The 23561-nt window shown below is 36.8% G+C and overlaps 1 protein-coding gene across 9 annotated transcripts in view; it reads left to right on the forward strand.

Annotated features, from left to right (window-relative positions):
- CCDC148 (coiled-coil domain containing 148) overlaps window positions 1-23561 on the forward strand; it is a 297672-nt gene that overhangs the window by 234906 nt on the left and 39205 nt on the right. For all 9 annotated transcript variants that reach the window (XM_078327716.1, XM_078327714.1, XM_078327718.1 and 6 more), the window contains one exon: window positions 4099-4217. In XM_078327716.1, the coding sequence (XP_078183842.1) occupies window positions 4099-4217 (119 nt within the window). The remainder of the gene's footprint in view (window positions 1-4098; window positions 4218-23561) is intronic.

A 23561-nucleotide genomic window follows, 5' to 3' on the forward strand; every position in this document is an offset into this window, starting at 1 on the left:
ACTACCTATGCTCCACTTCATAGACAGAGCTCTCTTTTTAAAATGTAAGTCAGACCATGCTACTATTTGCTTTAGTCACTTCAATGGCTTTTCCTTGTTTCGAGAGCTACATCCTGGCCTAATCATCTAACCCCCAGGCAGCTAGCTCTCCAATCTCTCTTCTAGTCTTAACTTATACCACCTGCTCCAGCTCCCTGGCCTCTTCCCAGTTCCCAAAATATGTGAGGTCTTCCCCATCCAATGCTGTTGCACCCTCTTTCCAAAGTACTCCCCTCCATATTTTCCCATGGCTGTTTCACTCTTATCTACCAGGTTTTCTTTTTTTTTTTTTTTTTAATTTTTTATTGGATTATAGGTTTTGGGGTACATGAGCAGAGCATGCAAGACAGTTGCGTAGGTACACACATGGCAGTGTGCTTTCTTTTCTTCTCCCCTTCACCCACATTTGGCATTTCTCCCCAGGCTATCCCTCCCCACCTCCCCCTCCCACTGGCCCTCCCCTTTTCCCCCCAATAGACCCCAGTGTTTAGTACTCCCCTTTCTGTGTCCATGTGTTCTCATTTTTCATCACCCACCTATCTACCAGGTTTTCAACCAAATCGCATTTCATCCAAATGTCCTATTTAAGACATTTAAAATATACCTTCTACTAATTCTACTCAAATTTTTCTAAATTATCATCCTACTTATCCCCTTCTTAGAAGTTAATACAACATGTGATATCCAATTCATTCATTCATTTACTGGCTTTCTCCCTTTCTAGAAAGTCTCAGTTCCACAAGGCAGAGTCTTTATTTCTTTTCAGGCACCAGTATTATGTGCTCAATAAATACTTGTTAAACAAATGAATGTCAAAGCCGCAAAGTCAATAACAGTTTAATACTATAGGTAAGGGTTAATGGAATAAAATTCACAGAGACATCAAGTAAAATTGTAATTGAAAAGGATATTTAATCTTATCCTCCGGAAGTCACTGGTGAGAGCAGTGACTTTGGAATGGAACACAGAGGTAGGAATACCACGGGTGAGGAGTGAAATAGAAGATGTACACATGAAAGAAAGCAAGTATTCTAAGATGCTTGGCCAAAGAAGACAATGAAAGGTGTGATGCTATAATCTTGGGGTGCTAAAGAATTTCTAAATTACTGTAATGGGATAAAATTATGTTTAATTCCATGTGAGAACGATGCAGCAAAGAGCAAGAAGCCGAAGGTACAGGGCAGAGAGGGGACAGATGAGGAGGGAGGCTATGAATAAGGTGGAATTGGGAATGGGATCTGCAGCCCTGGTGAAGCATTAGTCTTGAACAGAAGGAAGAATACCTCTTCTTCTGTCAGGCTGAACATTAAGAAAGGTATCTTGTAGAGCTTCTATTTGCTCTGATGAAAGTGAGGAAATAGCAGCAGGCAAGGAGCTGAACATAGTGAACAGGTTTTAGAATATCACTATGAGAAATTGAGAGGCATTGTCCCGGAATTCACAAATCAGTGGTTATTGTCATTAAAGATTCAATTGAAACCATACATTTAGTACTAGTTCTCACATTTGTGTCATCAATCAAATGGTTATTAAGTAAATGCTATGTTTTAGACATATTAATTGAATATATCGCAATTCCTGCAGCCTAGTGGGAGAGAAGAAAAGTATATTAATTAGGAAAGCCTTGTGATGAGACCTGCATTAGGGAAACCGCATTGTATAATCAGAGCCCAGAGGATGATGGGAAGTGGGGAGGGTTGGTTCTGGTCACAGAGTCTATTGTTATAATTCAAGATTGCTGAGTTGGGACTGTTTTCAATGATAATAGAATCCTGGAGAAAGAAGAAGTTCCATAGAATGGAGGAAGTCATGGAATGATGAGAATAACAGGTTGGAAGGGCATTCAGACAGATGCTGAAGTTGCCTAGGAAGGTTGGAGGGCATTCAGACAGGCTAAAGTTGCCTGCGTTTGAGAAGGCTGTGACTCGAGTGTCTGAATTCTTGATGAGAATTTGGGAATGACTTGGAAATTTACACATGCCAATGACAAAGACAGGTAGAAGGTGCTATATCCAGGTAGTGTAAACACCAAAGGGAGAAGGAATAGTATATATCATAATGGTCTGAAACTTGCAGTTAACAATAAGGAAAATGCCCAAGCTATTTCTCAGCCCCATGGCACATGGGGTATCAGAATATGAGTATCCTTCACTCAAGAGAATTTCAATGAAAACAAGGAAATGGTTTTCTGAATGACCCAATAGAAAACACTGAAAAGGATGAGAGACAGAGAGAGAGAGAGAGAGAGAGAGAGAGAGAGAGAGAGAGAGAGAGAGAGAGAGAGAAACATTTATACTTTAGCAATGCCTGAAGATACCAGAGAGTCAAAGATGGAAATAATTGGTCTTGAGATTGAAAACAGCTCCAGGAATAACATACATACATTTGGAGCCTGCATAGGACAGTGTATCAAGTGGTGTCAGAAATATGAGGATGCCAGCAACCTGGGGTTGTTCTGCTTGTGGTCAAGGGATTGTCTACAAAAGAGCCAGTGACTTCCTCTAAGGCCAATCCTGGGAGTAAGGAAATATTACTGGTCTGTTTTAACCCAGAGAAAAATACTCTGATTCAATATTTGTTCTTTTAAAAAATTTTTTGTTTTGAAGTAGCTTAATTTTTTTCTGATTATAAAAGAAATATGTATTCATTGCAAAAATAAGGTAATGCAAAAAAGAATAAAATAAAGATTGCTTATAATTCCCAGATGGAGATGATATAATCATTTCTAACATTTCCACGTCTGTCATTAGTAGAATTTCCTGGCATTTATCAGTTAGACATTTAAAATATACTTTCTACTAATTCTACACAGTTAGAACTCCAGAACACTCCTTATCAATCAATATTTCCTCTCTCTCCTGCACACCCTCTCTCTCACTCTCCGTCATTGTTGGGGCTGCTGCCTTTCTAGCTTTATCTCTGTTCTCTCTAAATCCAGAGCTCCGTCATCTCTGGAGTGGATATTACTGTACATTGGGCTTATTTAGTTATTCATTAAACATTGAACAGATGTTGCTGTTGTGGCTGCAGAGTCGTTATGTCTTTGGCTATGGTGCTTGGGATGCTTCTTTTGGTTCTCCCAGAAATCAGAGACCATGTTGCTAGGGCAAGTCAGGAAACCACTTAGATTTTCCTACTCACTTCTCTCTCCAAATAGGAAATGCCACCTCGGGGGTAAGGCTAGCCCAGCCTCTACAGCAGACCCCTGCTGCCAGTCGTCACTCATCGTTTACCATTGAGATACTCACCTGTAAGAGCCAGTCTCTTGATCCAGACCCAACATGGCAGGCCAGAGTGGTATGGGCCTCTGTCAAATAAACATTAATTATCCCATCACATTGGGAAATCCTGAATAAGGGTTTCAGCTCCCTGAAAACAGCTTGTATGTACTTCTGGTTTTCTCATTTTGCTTCCATTTCCAGAAAAGGGAAGTGAAACAGGCCTAATAATAACATTGCTTTCACCGTTGTGCACTTGATAAGCTTGACCTTTATTTTACCACATAAGTCAGAACTACTTTATACCACAACCCTGCTAATTTGCTCTTTACCTCCTTCCTCCCACCTATCTCCTGCCACTTCCCCAGAAGCATAAAGCTTTCAACATCCTGCTGTCCATTAGCATAAATAAACTAATGCTTTTAGAGTAAAAATAGTTTTAATGCTATATTTGTTAAAGACTGCATTACTACAAGAAGATAAAAATATTCTTGAGTAACAGGTAGATCATATACTTTAGAGACAATAACATACTTTTATTGTGGTTCTCTGGAAAGTCGATTATTTTAGCCATAGATTAAAACCTTAGGTCTCAGCACAAGTTATATTTCCATTCACTGCGGAAATTGTTAAACCTTGCAGTTTCTCAGGGCATATATCTTCGTGCTTTAATTTATTTTTCTGTTGCCAATATATTATAAGCATATCTATGAAACAAAAAAGATGAAGTGCCCTTTAAATTCAATTTTGCAATATGAACCAATGGATAATGTTATGGCTTTTCCCCTCATTTTTACATATCTGTTGTTAATTTAAATTTTATGTAACATTTATACAATAGATTAAAAAATACTGGGCTAAGAAACAACAGAAGTGGCAAGAAATGGAAATGAGAGATCTTCAGCGCCTAGAAGAACTGAAGAAATTAATGGCCGAACAGTCACTAAAAGACAGAGACAGGTAAAAGAAAATTTTAAATTGTGTGGTAATAGAGGTGGTGAATGGAGTCTTTTGTAATGTGATCGAATAAATAATATCAGAGGGAACATTTATCTATACTTAATGTATCCTGTCAATATTTATATTCACAAATGGATACAATGATATCTATAATGCATTTTAAATTCTCATATTCATACATGAACCTCTGGTTTTTCATTTTGTTCCTTAGATAGCTTCCTAGTTAAAACCCTCACAGAGGATTTGATAGTATTTGATTACCCACTATGTGCATAAAATGATAGTAGCTGCTGCTGTAACTGTCTTTTGACCCAGGAAGGGGAAAACATTATTCAAATAAGAGGAAAGACCCATTTACTGTGACAGAGAGTGGGGAGACAGTACACAAACACAGTATATACTAGCGCTATGCAACAGAAATACGTGACCATGTATGTAATTTTAAATATTCTACTATCCATGTTATAAAATTTAATAATAATATATTTTATTTAGCCTAATATACCCCCAAATATTATCATTTAAACACGAAATTAATACAAAAATTATCAATGAGATATTTTACATTCTTGTCTTCAACCTAGTCTTTGAAATTTGGAGGTGGTTTACAATTACATACCTCAATTATACAATGCTGTGTCGTGTTTGTTATAGCATACTTAGGGCATGTGCAATACATGAAAAAACTGGAAATTCCTAGTAATATGTAAGTTTAGAACTGGAAAGGACATTTGAGATCAAATAGCCCAGTCTCCTCATTTTACATATGAGTACAATAAGAGATTTAAGTTATTTTTTCCAAAGTTACTTTATCAGTTAGGGTCAATCAGGAGACAAAAAACAGGGAAATGAACAGGAAAAGTTTAATAGAAAGAATGAGAAACTCTAACAGGAAATCCTTCTTATATAAAGAAGTAAATAGCATGCTAAAAAATACCCTAGGGCTGAAGAAGGGTTCCCATGGAAGACACAAGTTTGGAATTGAGGAGCCCTCTCCATGGTTGGGATTCAGACCTTACTATAGAAGCTATGATTATGACCCTCTGAATGATGGAGAAGTTCTTGAGTGGGTCAAGCAGAGCTAGTTCAGTAGTCACTAGGCAAACAGGGAACACCCAACTTGGGTGTGGGCAGGACAACACTGGAAACCAACTATTGAAATGTTTGCAAGGCTCAGTGGAAATCTGAGTATGGAAGTACCTCTGAAATTTGATGAGACACTGATCATAGGTGTGCCATTGGAACTCCATGAACACAGCAAGACTTGTGTCCCCTACAAGTGCTGCTGGCTGCTGTACTGTAGGAACAAGAAGGCATAAACACACAAACCAGGAAGGAAATTCTCTTTCTCTGCAGTGTCCTCCAAGCACCCTTTCCTGACACCACTTAATATTTTGCCAGTTCCAAGGGATAGACAGAGGGTCCACCTCCATTTTCAGAGAGCAGACAATGAAGGGTGGACTTAGAGCTGTGAAACAATACATTGATAACTGACATAGTTGTCTAATTTAGCTAGCTCCTTAGTGATTTTCACAAGAGATAAAGAAGAAAGATACCTCATTTTGTAACATAAATTAGAGTAAATTTCCTTGAAATAGTGAGCTTCCTTGATAAATTTACCTAAGTTAGTCACTGAAAAAGAAGAATTCTGGAACTCTATGCTTAATTTCACTGTGAAACTAAAATTACTATAACAAATAAAGCCTATTTTTAAAATTGCCCCTCAGACTTACATGTAACTTTGGACAGCATGACCATTTGATACAATAAGGTTCAATTGTATCTAGGAAGCTTCCTTTGTGACTCACGTGACAGTTATCTCAAACTCTAATCACCAAGGTTGTAGATTAAATCTGGAGTTTCAAACAGATGCTAAGCATTAAGGATTTTCTGGATGAAACGCACATTATTTTCCAGGTACCTCAGGATTTTCAAGTTTAGTATAATCTATTATTGAGAGAACCACGAATATAGCAAAGCCAGAGCTCTGGTTAGAAGGTGAAGCCACCAATGAGAACCCATATTAACAAACCATACCAAGACCTAAGTGGACACAGGTCAGAAACAAGGAGGTGGATAAGAAGAATTCCCAAACACCTAAATACTAAAGAGCAAGGCAAAGGCAAGTTGATCAGTCTGAAGCTATCCCAGCAAAACAAAAGAGAGCTACAGAAATTAAAAGGAATGGAAAAAACAGAGCAGATATGTAGTTCCGGCATTTGAAAACAGGCTTCCACTAAAATTACGTCAGGGAGCGTCTTTGATTACAGTGTCATTTCAGTCTTTTGCTTCCTGTCCCAATAATTATCAAGATTAGCTGATTCAGAACTTCTGCTGAAAAAGAAGAAAAGGAAAATCAGATTAATCTACATTACATAACAGGAAAAAATAGGCGTATTATAAGATACTAAAAAGAGTACTAAAGACTAGGAGCCAGGAGACCAAGGTTTTAGTCTTGACTCTCCTTTGAATTGTACATGACCTTGGGAAAGTCTGTCATGTAACCTCCACAAGGCTCTGTTTTGTCCTCTGTAAAATTGAACTTGATAACTTCTAAGGACTGAGTTGATCAACTTTTAAAGGCCTATAATCTCTTTGTTCAATTCTTGTTAAAATGCTGTAGATTCAGATAATTATGAGTCAAATGCTTATTTGCCAATGGGAAATCAGTGAAAAGGGCTTTAAAATATCAGGATATACAAAAGAAATAATTCTCAAAAAATTTTTGATTATATTATAGAAGTATATTTCTCATTTTGTGACTTAGGGAGATTAGAGTTCAACATACAAAAATTGCAGGTAGTTTTTGCTTTTGATAGTAACTAGAAATTGTCTTCTTTCATAACTACCTAGCACTAAGAAATTTGGTTGATTGGTTAAAACATTTTTCTGTACTACTGAAATACAATTCATAAACCTTGTATTTGATATTTTAACTATGGACAGTTCTTTTCATATCAGAATAAGATGGCTTGAAGTAGTTTCCAGATGTGTGTTCAGAACACGCACATATATCTTTGAGGCTTTGAAAACTTGTCATTTACTTCCCTTTTCTATTTTTAAATTATAATATTATATTTCTTAAAAACAATATTAATAAACTGATATATTTCTTTGAACCACATAAAATTTCATTTTTGTAGGTCAGAATGGTTGAGCATTGGCAATTTCATGTGGTTCAACATGAAAAAATGATATACCTTCTCAATCAATTAAATTATGTCTGGCTCTATCCTTCATAGCCACCTGACCTTTGGATGAGTTATATAACTTCTCTGTACTTAAGTTTCCTCATCTGTACATTGAGGATATAAACAGTATCTAGTTCTTAAGATTGTTACAAGGATCAAATGATATTTTGAATGTAACACATTGACTGCCTGGAACACAGTATTCATTAAAAATAAACAATTGCTATCAATATACTTTTATAAAATGAAATACCAACATATTTTTTCTCAAAATATTAAAGCAAGAAGGCTACATTTCAAGCCAGGAAGAGAGCCCTCACCAGTACGTGACCATGCTAGCACCTTAATCTTGGGCTTCCAGCCTCCAGAATAGTGAGAAAGTAATCTTCTGTGTTCAAGTCACCCAGTCTATGGCATTTTGTCATGAAGGCCTAAGCTAACTAATACAATGGTATTATATTGTTAAATGTATTGTGCTTTTTGTTGTTGTTCTTAAACTTGATTTTATGTAGGTACATATATATAGGTAGATTTAAAATAAATATTTTTAAAATATGATAAATAAAACATGTAATAGTAAGGACATTTTTATAAATTTTTTTTAAAGTTAAAACAGACGTGTCCTTGACCACTACCCTCATGCAGTCTCTTCTCTAAGTCATTGCTTTCATCATTTTTAAACACATACATACATGCTATCTCTTTTATATGTACCTATTAAAATGAAGTTTAAGAACAGCAACAAAAAGCTCAATACATTTAACAATATAATACCACTGTACTAGTTAGTTTGGACCATCATGACAAAATACCATAGACTGGGTGACTTGAACAACAGAAATTTATTTTCTCACTGTTCTGGAGGCTAGACCCCCAAGATCAAGGTGCCTGCATGGTCAGGTTCCAGTGAGGGCTCTCTTCCTGGCTTGCAGAGTGGGGCCTTCTTGGTTTGTTTTCACATGGTGAAGAGAGAGAGAGTCAGCAAGGGCTTGGGTGTCTCTTCTTATGAGGGTGCAATTCCCACCATGAGGCCTCCACTACCAAAGACTCCATCTCCAAATACTGTCACATTGGGGGTTAGGCCCTCGATGTATGAATTTTGAGTAGACACATTCAGTCTATAGCAACCATTTGTGTAAAAAAACGCATTTATGTAGGTACAAATCAACTATTTACTACTAACTTCTCTTTGTAGGTTGCTGCTGGCATGTAAGTTCTTTGCACTAGTTAGAAAAAGATGCCTCCTTCTGGTGGCAGAGTGCATAGAGCTCCTACTTCAGGTGGACAAATTAGGAAAAGACTCCCTTCTGAACCATGGCATACAGCTTGACAAGCAGAGGCAAAGCTGGATGTCATGCTTCATTTTACCTCTGGTCATAGATCATTTTTGTAAAGCACAAACTTCAAAATGATACATGGCATCTCTGCAAATAAACCTACCTAATTCTTTAAAAATAGTGTATATTATTCATATTTCTTCTAAAATTTAGTTCTGTAGCCATCTGGAACTTATTTTAATGAATGATATGACCTAAATTGTTCTAAATTGATATCTGGCTATCTCAACACCAATTATTTAATGATTCATCTTTACCCACTGATTTAAAATGCCACCTTTGTTATATATTATGTTTCTAATTATATTTTATATCCATATGGACTCTTGATTAGACTAAATAAAAACAGGTCTATGTTTGTAGTTCTACTTTGACACCATGCTGTTTTAATTATTCTGTTTTGCTATCTAGTAGAACAAGCGTTCACTCATTGTTCTTTTCAAAAATATCTTAGCTATTCTTATGTCAAATTTCACTTAGAAATTTTGTTGATTTTTTTTTTTGTATTGAAATTTTATTAAGGAGAGCTGACACATATACTAAATTCAACCTCCCGCCTTGGGACATGCTTCCAAATAGCTCTGTAGTTCTAGACTTCTGCTAGGTCCTTTAGACAAGTTCAGGTTTTTTTTTTTTTTTTCTGGTGAGGGCAGAAATTATTTTTGACATAGGTAGAAATTGGTTACCAAGAAGCTAATTATAAGTTTCCTTCAGTAAGCTCTCAGAAAAAGTATCTGAACTAAGAAAGTGGCAGTGGGAAGCAGAAGTGCTACAAAAGCTGACAGATGTGTGTGAAGTATTGGCATGACTTAGAGTTGATGACTCATGTCATCAGGGATGGAGTCTGAGGAAGACAAAGAGTGAAACATGCCTTATTGTGCTTTTTCTGGCCTCTTGGGCTGAAAACTTTAGACATTTTGTTTTTGATGTATTTTATTTCATAATCAATTCATTTGGCTATAGGCTTTTTTTCCTGTATATTTTTAGCCATATTCTAAGTTTTGAAATATTGTGTTTTTATTACCTAATTTCTAGTAGTTTTCGTTTCATTTTTGATGTTTTAACAATGAATTGGTGGATGTTGGGGTGCTTGCCACAGGCAAGTTTCAGTTTCATTGATGGTCTTGCTGTGAGCTTCAAATTGGTGGGCAAATTGGATAGCGAAATGTATAAAAGTTAAAATACTAATCAAAATATGAGTATTAAGTGAAAGATACCTTTAGTTTTGGGGATAACAAATGACAGTCTTCAAAACAGACAAGAGAACATATATTTGTCTTTTATTCTTGTTACTATTATTTTTACCACAATGTTTATTCTTTGTATTGTTTAGTTTCTGTAATTCTACACTCCAGGTTTCTTTCTAGCCATTCCAAAGCCTTGCCATTTTGCCCTCCTGTTAGTTTTTGCCCAAGGTCTTCTCCCTGTCCCCAACCCCACCACTCCCGAGAGCTAAACTGTCTCTCTTTCGCATACAGTGGTTGTTCTTTCTTTTCGGCAGGGCTCTGACTGATGTCCTACCTAACCTTGTCGAGATCAGTGCTGGTGCCCAGGTCACTGCAGTGCAGAGTTCTGTCCAGCTTCAGCGATTCTTTGATGTATATGTTTATTTTATTTTCAGGAGATTTTAAACACTTATCCTGTTTCCAGAAACTTTCTTTACTGAGTATTCTGTATGTTGGGTAGTGACAGATTCTATGCACAGGGAAAAGTAGAAAGCTAGGCTATGTAATGGTCATATCTCATTTGTTGTATATCCTTAGCATCATTGCTTTCTATTATCAGTGAATGTTGCAGAGCAAGCAAGCAGAAATTATACCATTCTTCCAAGCACAGGGACCTTTTCTCCCTTTACATTATGACATTTTGAAAATGCTTATTGCAATGTTTAATCTCTAACTTTTCTGAAGTTCAGCTCTCTTGTAGTTAACAATCTTCTTCCTCTGTATTTGCCAATTATTGCTTTAATAAGGATAATTATAATTGTGGTCTTTCATTTATTTATCTCCATTGCTCTTTCTTGTAATGTAACAAATAGCTTGCTTTTCTTGTTTTACTTTGTGCTAATTTTAATGTTTTAAAAATGTTTTAAAGATTTCTAAAGGCAGATTTACTTAGCTAAGGAGTTAGTTCCTCTAGATATCATTTCATAACCAATAACAAATGGAAGTTGGGTACAATCAACAAACGGATGCTACAGGTTCTAGGAACTTTATCAGTCAATGCTCATGTAATACTAGAACAGCTGTTGTTCCATCACATTAGAATCACCTGGGGAGCTTTTGAAAGTCCTGATGCTTAGGCCAGACCCCAGCCCAACTCAATTCATATCTCTGGGGAAAATTCTGACCCCCACATTTTTGGGAACTTCTTAGGGGATTTGAAAGTACAGCAAAATTTAACAACCATTGTGCTAGAGTTATCTCTACACTTTCTGAAGTATGGGCCCAAAGTCATCTACTGGTTTCTTGAGACAATTCCACTTTGTGTAGAAATACCCATAATTTCTCTTTTCCCAGGCAATACCCTCACTGAGTTCAGAGAAGTCATATAGGTAAAACTTGTATTCGTGGAAGACTTTATCAGTTTCAGAAAACCTCTTCAAGCAAAAATTTTGCATAATTTTTTTTCTAGTTGCCCAGTTATGTATGTATGTGTGTGTATGTGTTTAGTGGAGAACACATTGCTTTCTACAGAAAAAAAAAACAGCACTAGATTTAGGTTATTTTTTCCGAAATAACAGCATTTTTCTGTGTTGTAAAACAGTAAACATTTGAAGTTTAAGATGTCAATGACCATCAGGGAAGGAAGAGACTAGAGCCAGCTGCCTTTCTAACGCTAAATTGGCCTTGCAAATCTAGTGTGTATTTTGAGGTGCTTGCCAACATCAGGGAATTGACAGTTGTTGCACTTTCTAAGTAACAAAACCAGATGTTTCTGTCTATTTTCCATGTCTTTTCTTAACGATGTGCAAATTTCAACATGTTGTATTGGAAGGCATTAAAGATATTTAAAGTGAGTTCACAGTCTAATGTTTGAGATCTTTAAAGAGTATGTTTAGTAAAGTGACTTAATCAGAAATTTTTACAAACATTTGTCATGTTTTTGCTTCTCAGCATGAGATTTCTCAAAATTAGTGAGGATGCTCTTGTTCATTAAGTCTCTGTCAACCAAATCCCCATTCCAAATGGATGTGCCAAATGATGTAGTCTGAAGATCACTGTGAACCATTAAACAAATACAGTTCTTAATAGGACTGTCTGTTTTGTCTTTTGTATGTATATTAGAAATGTTTTGCAAGTTAGCGGTAATTTAAATGATAGAAAGAAACCTCACTGGTGGCCAACAGTAATAATAATAATAGTACTTATGACCTGCTTCTCAGTATAACACAACTGATTGTGGGAGATGTGTGTGTTCATACATTGGGACATGGATATACAGATTATTTGGATATGACTGGAGTGTTTATCAAATGGAGCTTAGCTAAGTAAGCATGATTGACAGAGAAGCTAAGAAATTTTTGGACAAAGCAATATATAGCATTTTGATGTGAAAATGAACAATCAAGCTTGCGCCAGTGGGCAGACAGAGCACCAGCTGGGCAGAGATGGCACAGCTGAGGGTCATTCCAGAGGTCTTGGATGATGATTTAGCTCCTGATGACTGTACACCAAGTTGACTGTACACCTGTGGTTCCTTCTAAACCACAAGCAATTGAAGCATGTCATTTGCTGAGTAGTTTATGCTGCTTTTACTTCGTTGTTTACAAATTTGATATTGATTTTGGAAATCTTGGTTCATTTGAAAAAATGCTGGATTTTCGTCGTACACTAAGTTGATTTGTCTGTTGCATTTACTTGTTTGGGTCATAAAATGGAATGTCAGCAGGTATGTGTCTTGTAGAGGCCAGACAACATTCAGAAACGCTTTAGAATACATTTTTAATGTATAAAATGAGCATTATTGCATCCCTTTAGGGCACACCATTATTTTTGTTTCATATGTATGTGTCAAGGAAATGATCACAGATGCTGCAATTCCAAACAGAACATCTAGGTGCTATGATCTTTTTGAGAATCAGTTATCTCAAATTCTCCTCTTCAGTAACATAGACTTTTATTTTGGTACATAACTAGTGCTACAGATATTTGAAGGTTTATGTTGGAGCATAAGGTTGTTTTCAAACTGCATCATGTTTCTCCCATTCAACCTTTATACCTAAATACAGAGGTAAATGCTTTGCAGGTCTTCCTCAGCAGCAAAGGATGCTGTGTCCTCCAGTACCTCACACAGTATTTGTGAGTGACATGGAGGCAACTAGTATATACTTTATTGATATCTTTATTACTAACCTCTTGGGGGTTTTACTAAGCAGTTTTTAGTAATGAAATACTAGCCTTTTGGGTATAAACTTTGCAAAGATTTTATGAAGCTGCAGGGCTAGGTAGGCAAAAACTTAGCAGGTGTGGTTAAAAGAAGGAAGGAGAATAAAGCCATGGACTAGGAGAAATAAAATGGTAGCTTTTACAAAATGCCACTTCTGTGGTGGATACAATAGAACTCCAGGCACTTGAAGCTTATTCTGTTGGGGGACTACCTCTGAAAAAAATATATATATGTGCGTGTCTGTATGTATGTGTATATGTATATAAATATACATTTATGCTTTTTTATTTACGTATACACATACATGCACTCTGCTTCTGTCTGCACCAGTGCATGTGTAGATACAGCTGTAAAATTGGCTCATTTTTTTTCCAGAGGGTGTCTTAGGGGCTGTTGGTGTGGGTTGAAGGAGGGGTGTCACTGTGGCATGAGTGGCAGGCTGAGTGGCAGCTGCCTGTCTGTAAATTACCTGGGTCTTCAGGCCCATTCCACATTCGTTTCATGAGCTGGTACTGCTTAGGCACTGCTTGATGTATCTGGTGGCTCAGATGACACCTAGCTCATTGGAATAGCTAGAGTCTCATTGTTACCTGGTGTCTTAAGGTCAGGAGCCAAACCCTTGTTTATGAAATGGAGGTAAAAAAAATTACATACCTCATATGGTTCTTGTGAGGAATAAATACATTAAAACATGGAAAACACTACAATGCCTACCACATGTATCTGTTTGACAAATGTTAGTTAATCATAATGATCACCAGGGTCCAATAGTGATTCAAGAGCTAGATCGTAAAAGAAAAATTACGACTTGCAAAGAAGGCATGATTGGGCTGCAAAACCCTGAGGGTCTCTACTATGTAAGAACCTATAAAGGTTTTGACATGCTCTATAAGATGTTCTAGTCACCCAGAATACACCAGGGCACCAGTGAACCCTCTGCCTCAAGGTCAAGTGGCATTGGTGTCTGCATCATGGCCTGGACCAGCTGGATGGCTTTCTCCTGTTCTGGCCTGTGTTCATACTATTGGCTGTTCAGGTCACTCACTAAACTGACTGGAGAGGCATTCCCAAATACTGATTTTGCTGCCTTCCACACCTAAAAAGAGTCACCTGGCATTATGATTGTCTTTTTTTTAATGTGGAGTAAGAAAAATCTGTTTTAAAATCTCTACCTTACCACTTCCTACCTCTATGACCTTAGTCAAGTTACCTACGTCTCTGAGCACACCCAAGTGGTTGTTAGCAGAATTAAAGGAAATAATGTATATAAAGTACCTGGAGCACAATACACACTGTTATATTTGGTTCTCTCTACACCCTCTTCCCTATCTACAATGTTTAGCCAGCTGTCTTTGGGGCTTTGCCATATGGATGTCTCTCTGGCACTTCATATTTTCCATGCCTCAGATAGAGCTATTCATCACTCTCTCCACCCTGTTCTTCCTCCAGCATTTCCTTTTCTGTAAATGACAGCAGGATGTACTCACTGCCCAATCAGAAACCCAAGATGACTCCTCCTTCTCTCACTCCCCATATCTACAGTCAAAGGCTTATTAAATTCTTTGAATTTACCTTTTGAATACTGATATCCTTTGATACCACCCTGATAGGGCCACTATCCTCTCTCACCTGAATTACAGCCACAGTGCCCCACTACTTCAGCCTTGCCCCGAAGCAAACACAGCCAGTCATATCATTCAGATACTGAAAACCCTTCTGTGGTCTTTCCTCACACTATGGGTAAAGTTCAGTTGCCTTAATGTTGCCTCTGGGATGCCCATGGCTGGACTCTGCTTAGCTCTTTAATCTCTCACCAGACTCCTGCCCCTCCCACTCCTCTCCAGACTGCTGGGCTGCTGGGCTGTGCCAGTTCCTCAAGGGCCCTAGGATTTCTTTTGACTCTACTGGGTCTTCAGATGGGTGTTTCTTCTACTGGGAACATTCCTGGGGCTGACTCCATTCCTGTGTTCATTTCTCTGCACAAACGTGACTTCCTCCGTGAGACCTTCTTTGGCCCCTTGTTGAAGTTAGGTCTTCTTGGTGCATGTTTTCATAATGCCTGTTGAGATGAATTTGGACAGAGTCAAGAATTTGGACAGGGGATGGAGAGGATGGTTTGTCTCTGCTTTATAATTTCTAGAGTTTCATCTTGGAAGTCTTGCATGGCTGGGGAGGGAATAATCTGATGACTTCTTTCGTTTAAGCTGAGATGACTAGAAAGCTGGGTGTAGCTGGGAGCTGTCATTTAGGGCCATGCATCGTCTCTCCACTGAAGCTTGGCTTCTTCAAAGCATAACAGCCTTAGAGGAGCCAGACTTCCTATGTAATGCCTCTAAGCTCCAAGAGCTTATCTTCCAACAAAAAAGGGAAAAAAGTCATAAAGCCTTATAGCTTTCATGACTTTGTCTTGGAAATTACATAGTGTTACTTGTATTTTATCCACTGGTCAAATTAATTATAAGGCCCATCCAGATTCAAGTAGAAGGCATTTAGATCCAAATTCTTAATAGAGGAGTATCCAATAATTTATGATCCTATTTGAAAACCACTATAGTGCCCTATTCCTGTGCAATCTTAATGCTCACTTTATATTATAATTACTTGTTAAATTTTTATTTTCTTCAGTAAAGAGAAGTGAAATTTGTGTCATCTGGCACACTGTAGGTAACTCAATCTCAATAAATACTCATTGAGAAGAGGAATCTAACTAGAAGAAGCCACTACTGGGTAAGTGGTAGGGCCTTGATTTGTTACAGTTGAATGACTATTTGTTATAGTTGAATAACCACACTTGTTTTAGTTCTGGTTAAACTAGAGGAATAAGGAATTGTCTCTTGGTTATTTATGTTTGCCTTTTTGTTCTAAACAAAGAAAAAAGTACCATCTCAAAATGGTCAGGCCTAAGTATTAAAGATCATAAAACTTAAAATTCATCTAATTCAATTGTTTTAATGTTTAAATCTCTTCCACTTCTCTACTAAGTGTTCCTACATTTCATGCATCCTAGGTACACTTGTACCTCCTAATGTTGAACTTGCTGTCTTTGAGGGCAGTATATTTCACCTTTGGATAGCTATAGAATTTTTTTCTTTTCCTTTTCTTATTCCTTTATTTTTTTATAGTAAGCCCAGATCTGTCTCTGGTACACATTGGTCCTCCTTCTATTGCTTGAGACCATGTGAAACAAATGTAAATCTTTCTCCTAACAAACTTTTAATATTGAGGATATTGTATATTTCTCTTTCCCCATATCTGTCTCCATCCCTATAAGGTCTTTTTTTTATGAGTTCTTTTTGGAGGGAATATGCTTTCAACTCATTTGCCATTTATAGTGGGAAAGGTTTAGGAGGAAAATTCTGGCTGTCCAGAGGACAGCACGGTGATGAGGCCTGCACATTGTGGTTCAGGATCACTATGGAAGGTATTATTAAAGGATATAAATTATTGTAAATAAAGCTTATTGCTTAGGAAGTTGTTGTATCAGCATCTAATATACATTTATTTAAATAAGACAAGTTCATATCTGAAAGCAAACCAAATTTAATCTACAGATATATTAACATGAGATTGATCTGTCAAGGTAAAGGCCTCAAAGCACAGACAATGAGTAAAGTGGCTTCAACTTGCAGAAGGGAGCAAATAAGACATTGTTCTCCAACTCTGAGTAGACACTGGACTAACAGACCAAGCTTCCAGTTGCCATTTCCTTCATTATGACTCCTTCAATCACACTGATTACAAACGTGAAGCAAGCCTCCTTACTTACAGCACCTCATGGGCTTCTTTAATCTTGGAGGTCTGAGAAGACTCCTACTCTGTTCAATGTCTTAAGAGTATAGTGCTGCTCAAACCCCTCACACCATCTAAGAGAGCCCCTTTCCTTCCCCAAAGTTAAGCTAGGTAGCTAAAGGGCAGCCGACACAAAAATTCAATTGTAAGTTTTCCCTTTTGTTCCCTGGGTTAGTCTATATCTGGCTCTCTGCCTGTTTTTTGCATTGCCTGCAAGCTAAGAATGTGTTTTTACATTTTTAAATGGTTGAAAAAAGAAGATAAAAAAGAATTTGCATTGTGCAGAAATTATGTGAAATTAAAATTTCTGCATCCGTAAGTAAAGTTTTATTGGAACAGAGCCAAGCTTATTTGTTTGTCTCTGGCTGCTTTTGTGTGCTGCAATGACAGCGTTGAATAGACACCAACAGAGACTGTATGGTCTACAGGCCTGAAATATATATTATTTGCCACCCTTTCCACAAAATGCACACTGACCCCAGGTCTAGCAGGATGGTGAAGAAGGAGGAAACATAAGTATTGCTGCTTAAAAGCAAAATATTCTTACATATTTGGGTTCTATTTAGTCTTTAGGAATGAACAGAAATGAAGGAAAGCCGAGAAAACTTGACATTCTATTAAACCTTAGACAACATTCTCATCTGATTACATTCTTTTCTGCCTATTCACTTCCGTAGTCTAACTCAGAGCCTTATGTATGGTCTGACCCTTCTACTTAAACAGAGCAAACTTACAAGCTTCTTTCTCCAAGATATATACATTAATTAATTTTGCCCAAAGTGGGAAGGTGTTTGTGCATGATGTATGGAACACTTCAAAAAAATCATATGGAACAATAATAATATTTTTCTTTCTCCCCACCATTTTCTCTAAATTTTAATTTTTGATAAAATTTCAAGCTTAAGGAAGAGTTATAAGAATAGTGCAAACAATTTCTACCCAGTCTCCTGATTTTTAATATTTTGCTGAATTTGCTTTATCATTTATACTCTCTCTCTCTACACACACACACACACACACACACACACACACACACACTTTGTTTTGCTATGCCATTCTGAAATAAACTTGCAGACATCATGACACTTTATTCATGTTGACATAAATTAGCCAAGAATAACAACAGTCACCTACTTAACGATGATACCACTGTGATACCTAAGAAAATGAATGGTAATTACATAATATCAATTAGTATCTAGCCATAGTCAAATTTCCCCAATTGTCATAAGAAAGTTTTTTATAACCCCTCCCAACTCAGATAATATAACTACATGGAGGAAAAAAACAATTTCAAGTAACTTTTGAAAACCCATGGCCAGGCTTGATGGCTCACAATTGTAATCCCAGCACTTTAGGAAGCTGAGGTGGTGGATTGCTTAAGTTTAGGAGTTCCAGAGCGGCCTGGGCAACATGATGAAACCCTGTGTCTAGCAAAAATACAAAAACATTAGCCAGGCTTGGTAGTGTATGCCTGTAGTTCTAGCTACAGGAGGCTGAGGTGGGAGGGTCATTTGAACCTGGGTCCAAGTGGAGGTTGCAATGAGCCAAGATCATAATACTGCATTCCAACCTGGGTGACACAGTGAGGCCCTGTCTCAAAAAAAAAAAAAAAGTAATAAAACAATACTCTGTATATGTTATTTAGATATATTTTTAGGGAAAAATTGCTGAAAAGAAATCCCAGACTCACTCATTAGGTTCATTATTAATGGTAACACTGGTATTGAGACTTTGAAATATTTTAAATTTGTAGTAAAATAAAACATGCAAATCAACATATTAATATTAATAGGACTAAGACCCAGCGTAAAAGAAAAATGCCAATATTAAATCAAAATTTTAAAATAGTAATATTAAATATAAAATGAAAATATATATAAGAACTTATAATTTTTTAAATAAATTTTTTCCTCTCTAGAAAGCATCACAATAGGGCCTAGAAACAATGACACCCCAGTGGCAATAAGCGTACCTAGTATCTAGATATTGATTTCTAGATATTATTTCCCACCTAAAGGAACCAGGGCTAATTGGGAAGCAAATGGCTGATTCCAGGTCTGGGGCAGGGAAATTATAGGGTGAGTTTAGGCTATTTTATTGTGTCAGCTAATAAATGCTGGAGAAATTATAGATTTAGAAAATAGCATTTTTCACTTCCTAATCAATAATTCGATATCATCAATGGATGGTGAAACTTTTAGGTAAAGGATTTTTCAGAAAATCAGATATTTACACAGAACCAAGTATAACTCTATGAATTACTAATTTAAAGGGGGAAAATATGCCTTTACAATGGAGAGATCTGGCTATCACTACCTTAACCAAGGTAGTGATTTAGCATCCCTGATAGTGGGGCAACCTGACAGTGTGCCTCATGATGGTATAATATGAAGTACATCACCCTGGTGCCAAAATATTTTACCTGAACCTAATCAATTTCTTAGTTGACTATTTGGCAACTTTTATTTGGAAAGAGTTAGATCATAATTATTTTAGGCTTTGTGGGTTATCCTGTCTCTGTCACAGCTTCTCAGCTCTGTCAGTATGTAAGCAAATGGGTGTGGCTATGTGCCAATGAAACTTTATTTCTAAAAATAAGCAGTAGATTAGATTTGGTCCTAGGATCATAGTGTGTCAACCCCTGTTTAAGATCCAGCTTACTGTTTATAGGAAATTCAGGGGAAAGAGGAACCAAAGTAAATAATTGATTATCAAGGGGAAATCAGACAAATCAAAAATGAACATCCTACAAGACTTTAAATTAAAAAGCATTCCTTAAGTGCTTCGGAAAACTTAATATTATGGGGAAAAACTGTCTGTTCAGATTAAAATAAACCAGTGAGACATAAAAACCAATTTCAGGGCATGAACCTAGATAATGACCATCTTTTTTATACATGCATCACTAAACTCTGTCTCCCCAGCCCTGTCCTTGTGCAGCTGATTTTTTTGGACCAGAGTGTGGAATCTTTCAATTATCCTGTCCCCGTCATCACGATGATCTGTGTTCACTGCCACAATGACTAGTGTGAATGTGACTCAACCCTTTTGTGCTACTTTTCCAAGCCTCATGATATAAAATCAATGCTATTTCACCTGAACATTTGATTAAAATCATTAAGAAAGCAAGTTTATGGAGAGAGGCAGAAAAATAGATGTTTATGCTTTAAGCACCGATCTTTAATTATTATGAGTCACAAGTGGAAGATTTATATCATTTGATCCTTTTTATTTTCAAACAAAAAGAAAAATTTGCTTGTTCCCAATATGATCTAAGTAGATAACTGTATTTTTACTAATAATGATCATAAAGTGACCTTCATTATTCACCTATCATGTCCTGAGACAGGACTTGGAGTTTAAATGACAATTTATTTTAGAAACTATCATCTAGAAGCACCTAAAGTCTTATAGAAAAATAATTTAAAATAACTCGTAAGTGAAAACTGGTTTTAAATGAATATGAATGGCTAGTCACATTGGTTCACACCTGTGATCCCAGAACTTTGGGAGGCCAAGGTTGGTGGATCATCTGATGTCAGGAGTTCAAGACCAGCCTAGCCAACGTGGTGAAACCCTGTCTCTACTAAAAATACAAAAATTAGCCAGGAGTGGTGGTGGACACCTGTAATCCCAGATACTCGGGAGGCTGAGGCAGGAGAATTGCTTGAACGTATGAGGCGGGGGTTGCGGTGAGCCGAGATCTTGCCATTCCCCCCGAGCCTGAGTAACAGAGTGAGACTCCATCTCAAAAAATAAATTAATTAAAATTTTAAAAATAAATTAATATCGAGTGTTTTAATTAAAACTATTTACAAGAAAATTACTTTCCAAACTTAAAGTATTATACACCTGAGAGTGGATGAATAAAACCAAATAAAATCTCTTATAAACGAAGACATCTTTTTGTAATTCATACCTTACTGCCATGACACTCTTCTGTTCTTCCTATCAAGCCTATATGTAACTTTCAAGTAGACCCCTTTATGCTTACCTAATCTTAACTGGTCCCAAGCCCTGCCTTTCGTTTTTCACTCTTGTTTTGGTCTCCTCCCTTAAAAAGTCATCCATCTTTCTGAGAACAAAGCTGCTTCAGAATCAAGGTTTGTCTGATTTCACTCATCATAACAGAAGTTTTCTCCTGCATTTGTTCCTTAAGGGAGATGTTCTTGAACTTTACAATAGCTTTTCAGCTCTGCTTAACAAAGGGATAAAATTTGTGCTGCTGGTAACAGAATCTAACTTAAGATAAATTTAAACTCAATTCACTGTTTCTGATTTTTCTATCCTACAATCCATTCTTACAGGATGATAATTCTAAATGATTATTTCCAACCTGGTAGAAAAGACCTTGAAGCCATTACAAATATTATCTGAAGATATCAGCCAAAAAGTCCAATGAAATCCCTTGCATCACCAGGAAAGAAAGCAAAGGCATAAAATGACATGTGTGTAAAATCATCATGAATTTGCTTTTGGGAAACCATGATTCCTGGCATGATTCAGAAAATGACGAATATAATGGCCATGAAGTTGGGCAATATTTCAACTTCAACTTCAAAGGAGCAGAGTTGATAGACTGACCTCTAGTCTGAGAACACAGTGATACTATTATTTAAAATCCACCAACCTATTTGATTTATACATTTAATAATAATTATTGAGCGTCTACTACCCTGGGATACAATGATGGACAAAAGTGACACTGTCTCTGTTTTCAAGAACCTAAAAGCCTAGTGAGAGATTCAGATATTCTTGGGGAAGGCAAGCACAAAGTGAGATGGGGACATGTGGAAGTATCACTTAAACCAGGTAGGGGTACCAGGGATGAGTCAGACATCTTCGTAGTAGAAGAAAAGGCCTTCCAAAAATAGGAAAAGTCCTCCTGCCAAATCTCCATGGCACTTTTAAGGAACTGAACATAATTCAGTAATTTACTATCATTGAAGCATTTGGACTAGATTGGGAAAAGGTTGTGGTGAGAGAAAAAATTAAATAGGTAAGTAGAGGCCAAATTATAAAAGTCTCTGGAAGTCTTAAATCTTGTAGGGCTTGAATAGGGTTAATTCTAACTTTTTAAATTAATCGATTAATTCATTAGAATTAACTGCATTAACCAATTAATGAATGAATTTAGTAATTTTTACATTTTCTATTCCAAAAAATAATATATACACAGAGATTTAGTGAATTTCAGAATACTGGAATAAACTTGGATGGAAACTATATCTATCATTAGAGTGGCAATAAAAAATAGAGAAGTAATTACCATAGGAGGTTGCACATGTTAATACATAAATTGGTTTAAAATGAGATTAGACGAACACACAGACCTCATGAAGTATTAGGGGACGTTACTGGAGGCTCTCAAATGCTCTCCAGCAAAATAACTTCACTGACTTTATCAGAAACAAGATTTTAGACAGGATGTTTCTTTGGTCAGATTTGGTATCATGTGTCTTAGGCATTTATATCCTTATCCCTTAATCATACATATACTCTAGTAAATATGATCTTCAATTAAGCTTAGAACTTTGTAGGATATTAAAAGCCAGAGTTCATATCTATTTGTGGGGACAACTCAGATATCCCGTCCTCCATTGATTATATTTTTGAGTGACTTTTTTGTAATCAGACTCTCTACCTTCAGAGTAAGTAAAATGTTGATTAAAAACAACTATAGGAGAAATAGAACCTTCAGATAATTTTCTCTTATTGAATTCTTCTACAGTTCTTTTGATGAAGTGCTGTAAGTTGAATCTCTCCTGGTTTATTGTGAGTGGAAACAGAGAACAAAGACTTCTTTGTATAAAATTCCCAATCATTCTCCATGATCACTTTCAGTTTCCCATTAGCCTTATCATTGCCACATAGAGTCTTACTTTCTTTAGACTTTTCTGAATCCATTTTCTGATCTTTTAATAATGTTTTCTAACCTTCTGAATTCCCTCTTAAGGGCTCAAGTATTGATTCTAAGACAGTTAATGATCTCACCTTCTAGTGTTTTAGAAGATACTAAGCTGGGCTTAAATTACAGATATTTTAATTGAGTCAATCAGAAGCAATTGCCCAGCTATTATATAGTACATACAGATACGAACACATAAACACAAGCACACAGATATAAACACATAGACACACAAGTGCATAGTAGGGTCTGGGAGACAATGCAGGTAAAATAGTGGGGACTTTGAGCAGAGGAAAAAGTAGATGTAAAATTTATATGAAAGAATTTGTGCTGATTTTTTTTTTGAGACAGTCTCGCTCTGTCACCAGGCTCCAGGCTGGAGTGCAGTGGTGTAATCTGGGCTCACTACAATCTCTGCCTCCTGGGTTCAAGCAATTCTCCTGCCTCAGCCTCCTGAGTAGCTGGGACTACAGGCAGGTGCCACCACACCCAGCTAATTTTTGTATTTTTTAGTAGAGATGGGGTTTCATCACGTTGGCCAGGATGGTCTCTATCTCTTGACCTCGTGATCTACCAGCCTCAGCCTCCCAAAGTGCTGTGATTACAGGCATGAGCCATCGCACCGGCCAATTTCTGATGATTTTAAAAAGGTGGGCCAGTGTGAACGTTTTTCAGGTAAGTTATTTGATATAGGTTGTGCTTCCACAGGCCTTGGCTTGAGACATGT

This window comes from Callithrix jacchus, chromosome 6, assembly GCF_049354715.1.
Source record: "Callithrix jacchus isolate 240 chromosome 6, calJac240_pri, whole genome shotgun sequence".
Lineage (NCBI taxonomy): Eukaryota > Metazoa > Chordata > Mammalia > Primates > Cebidae > Callithrix > Callithrix jacchus.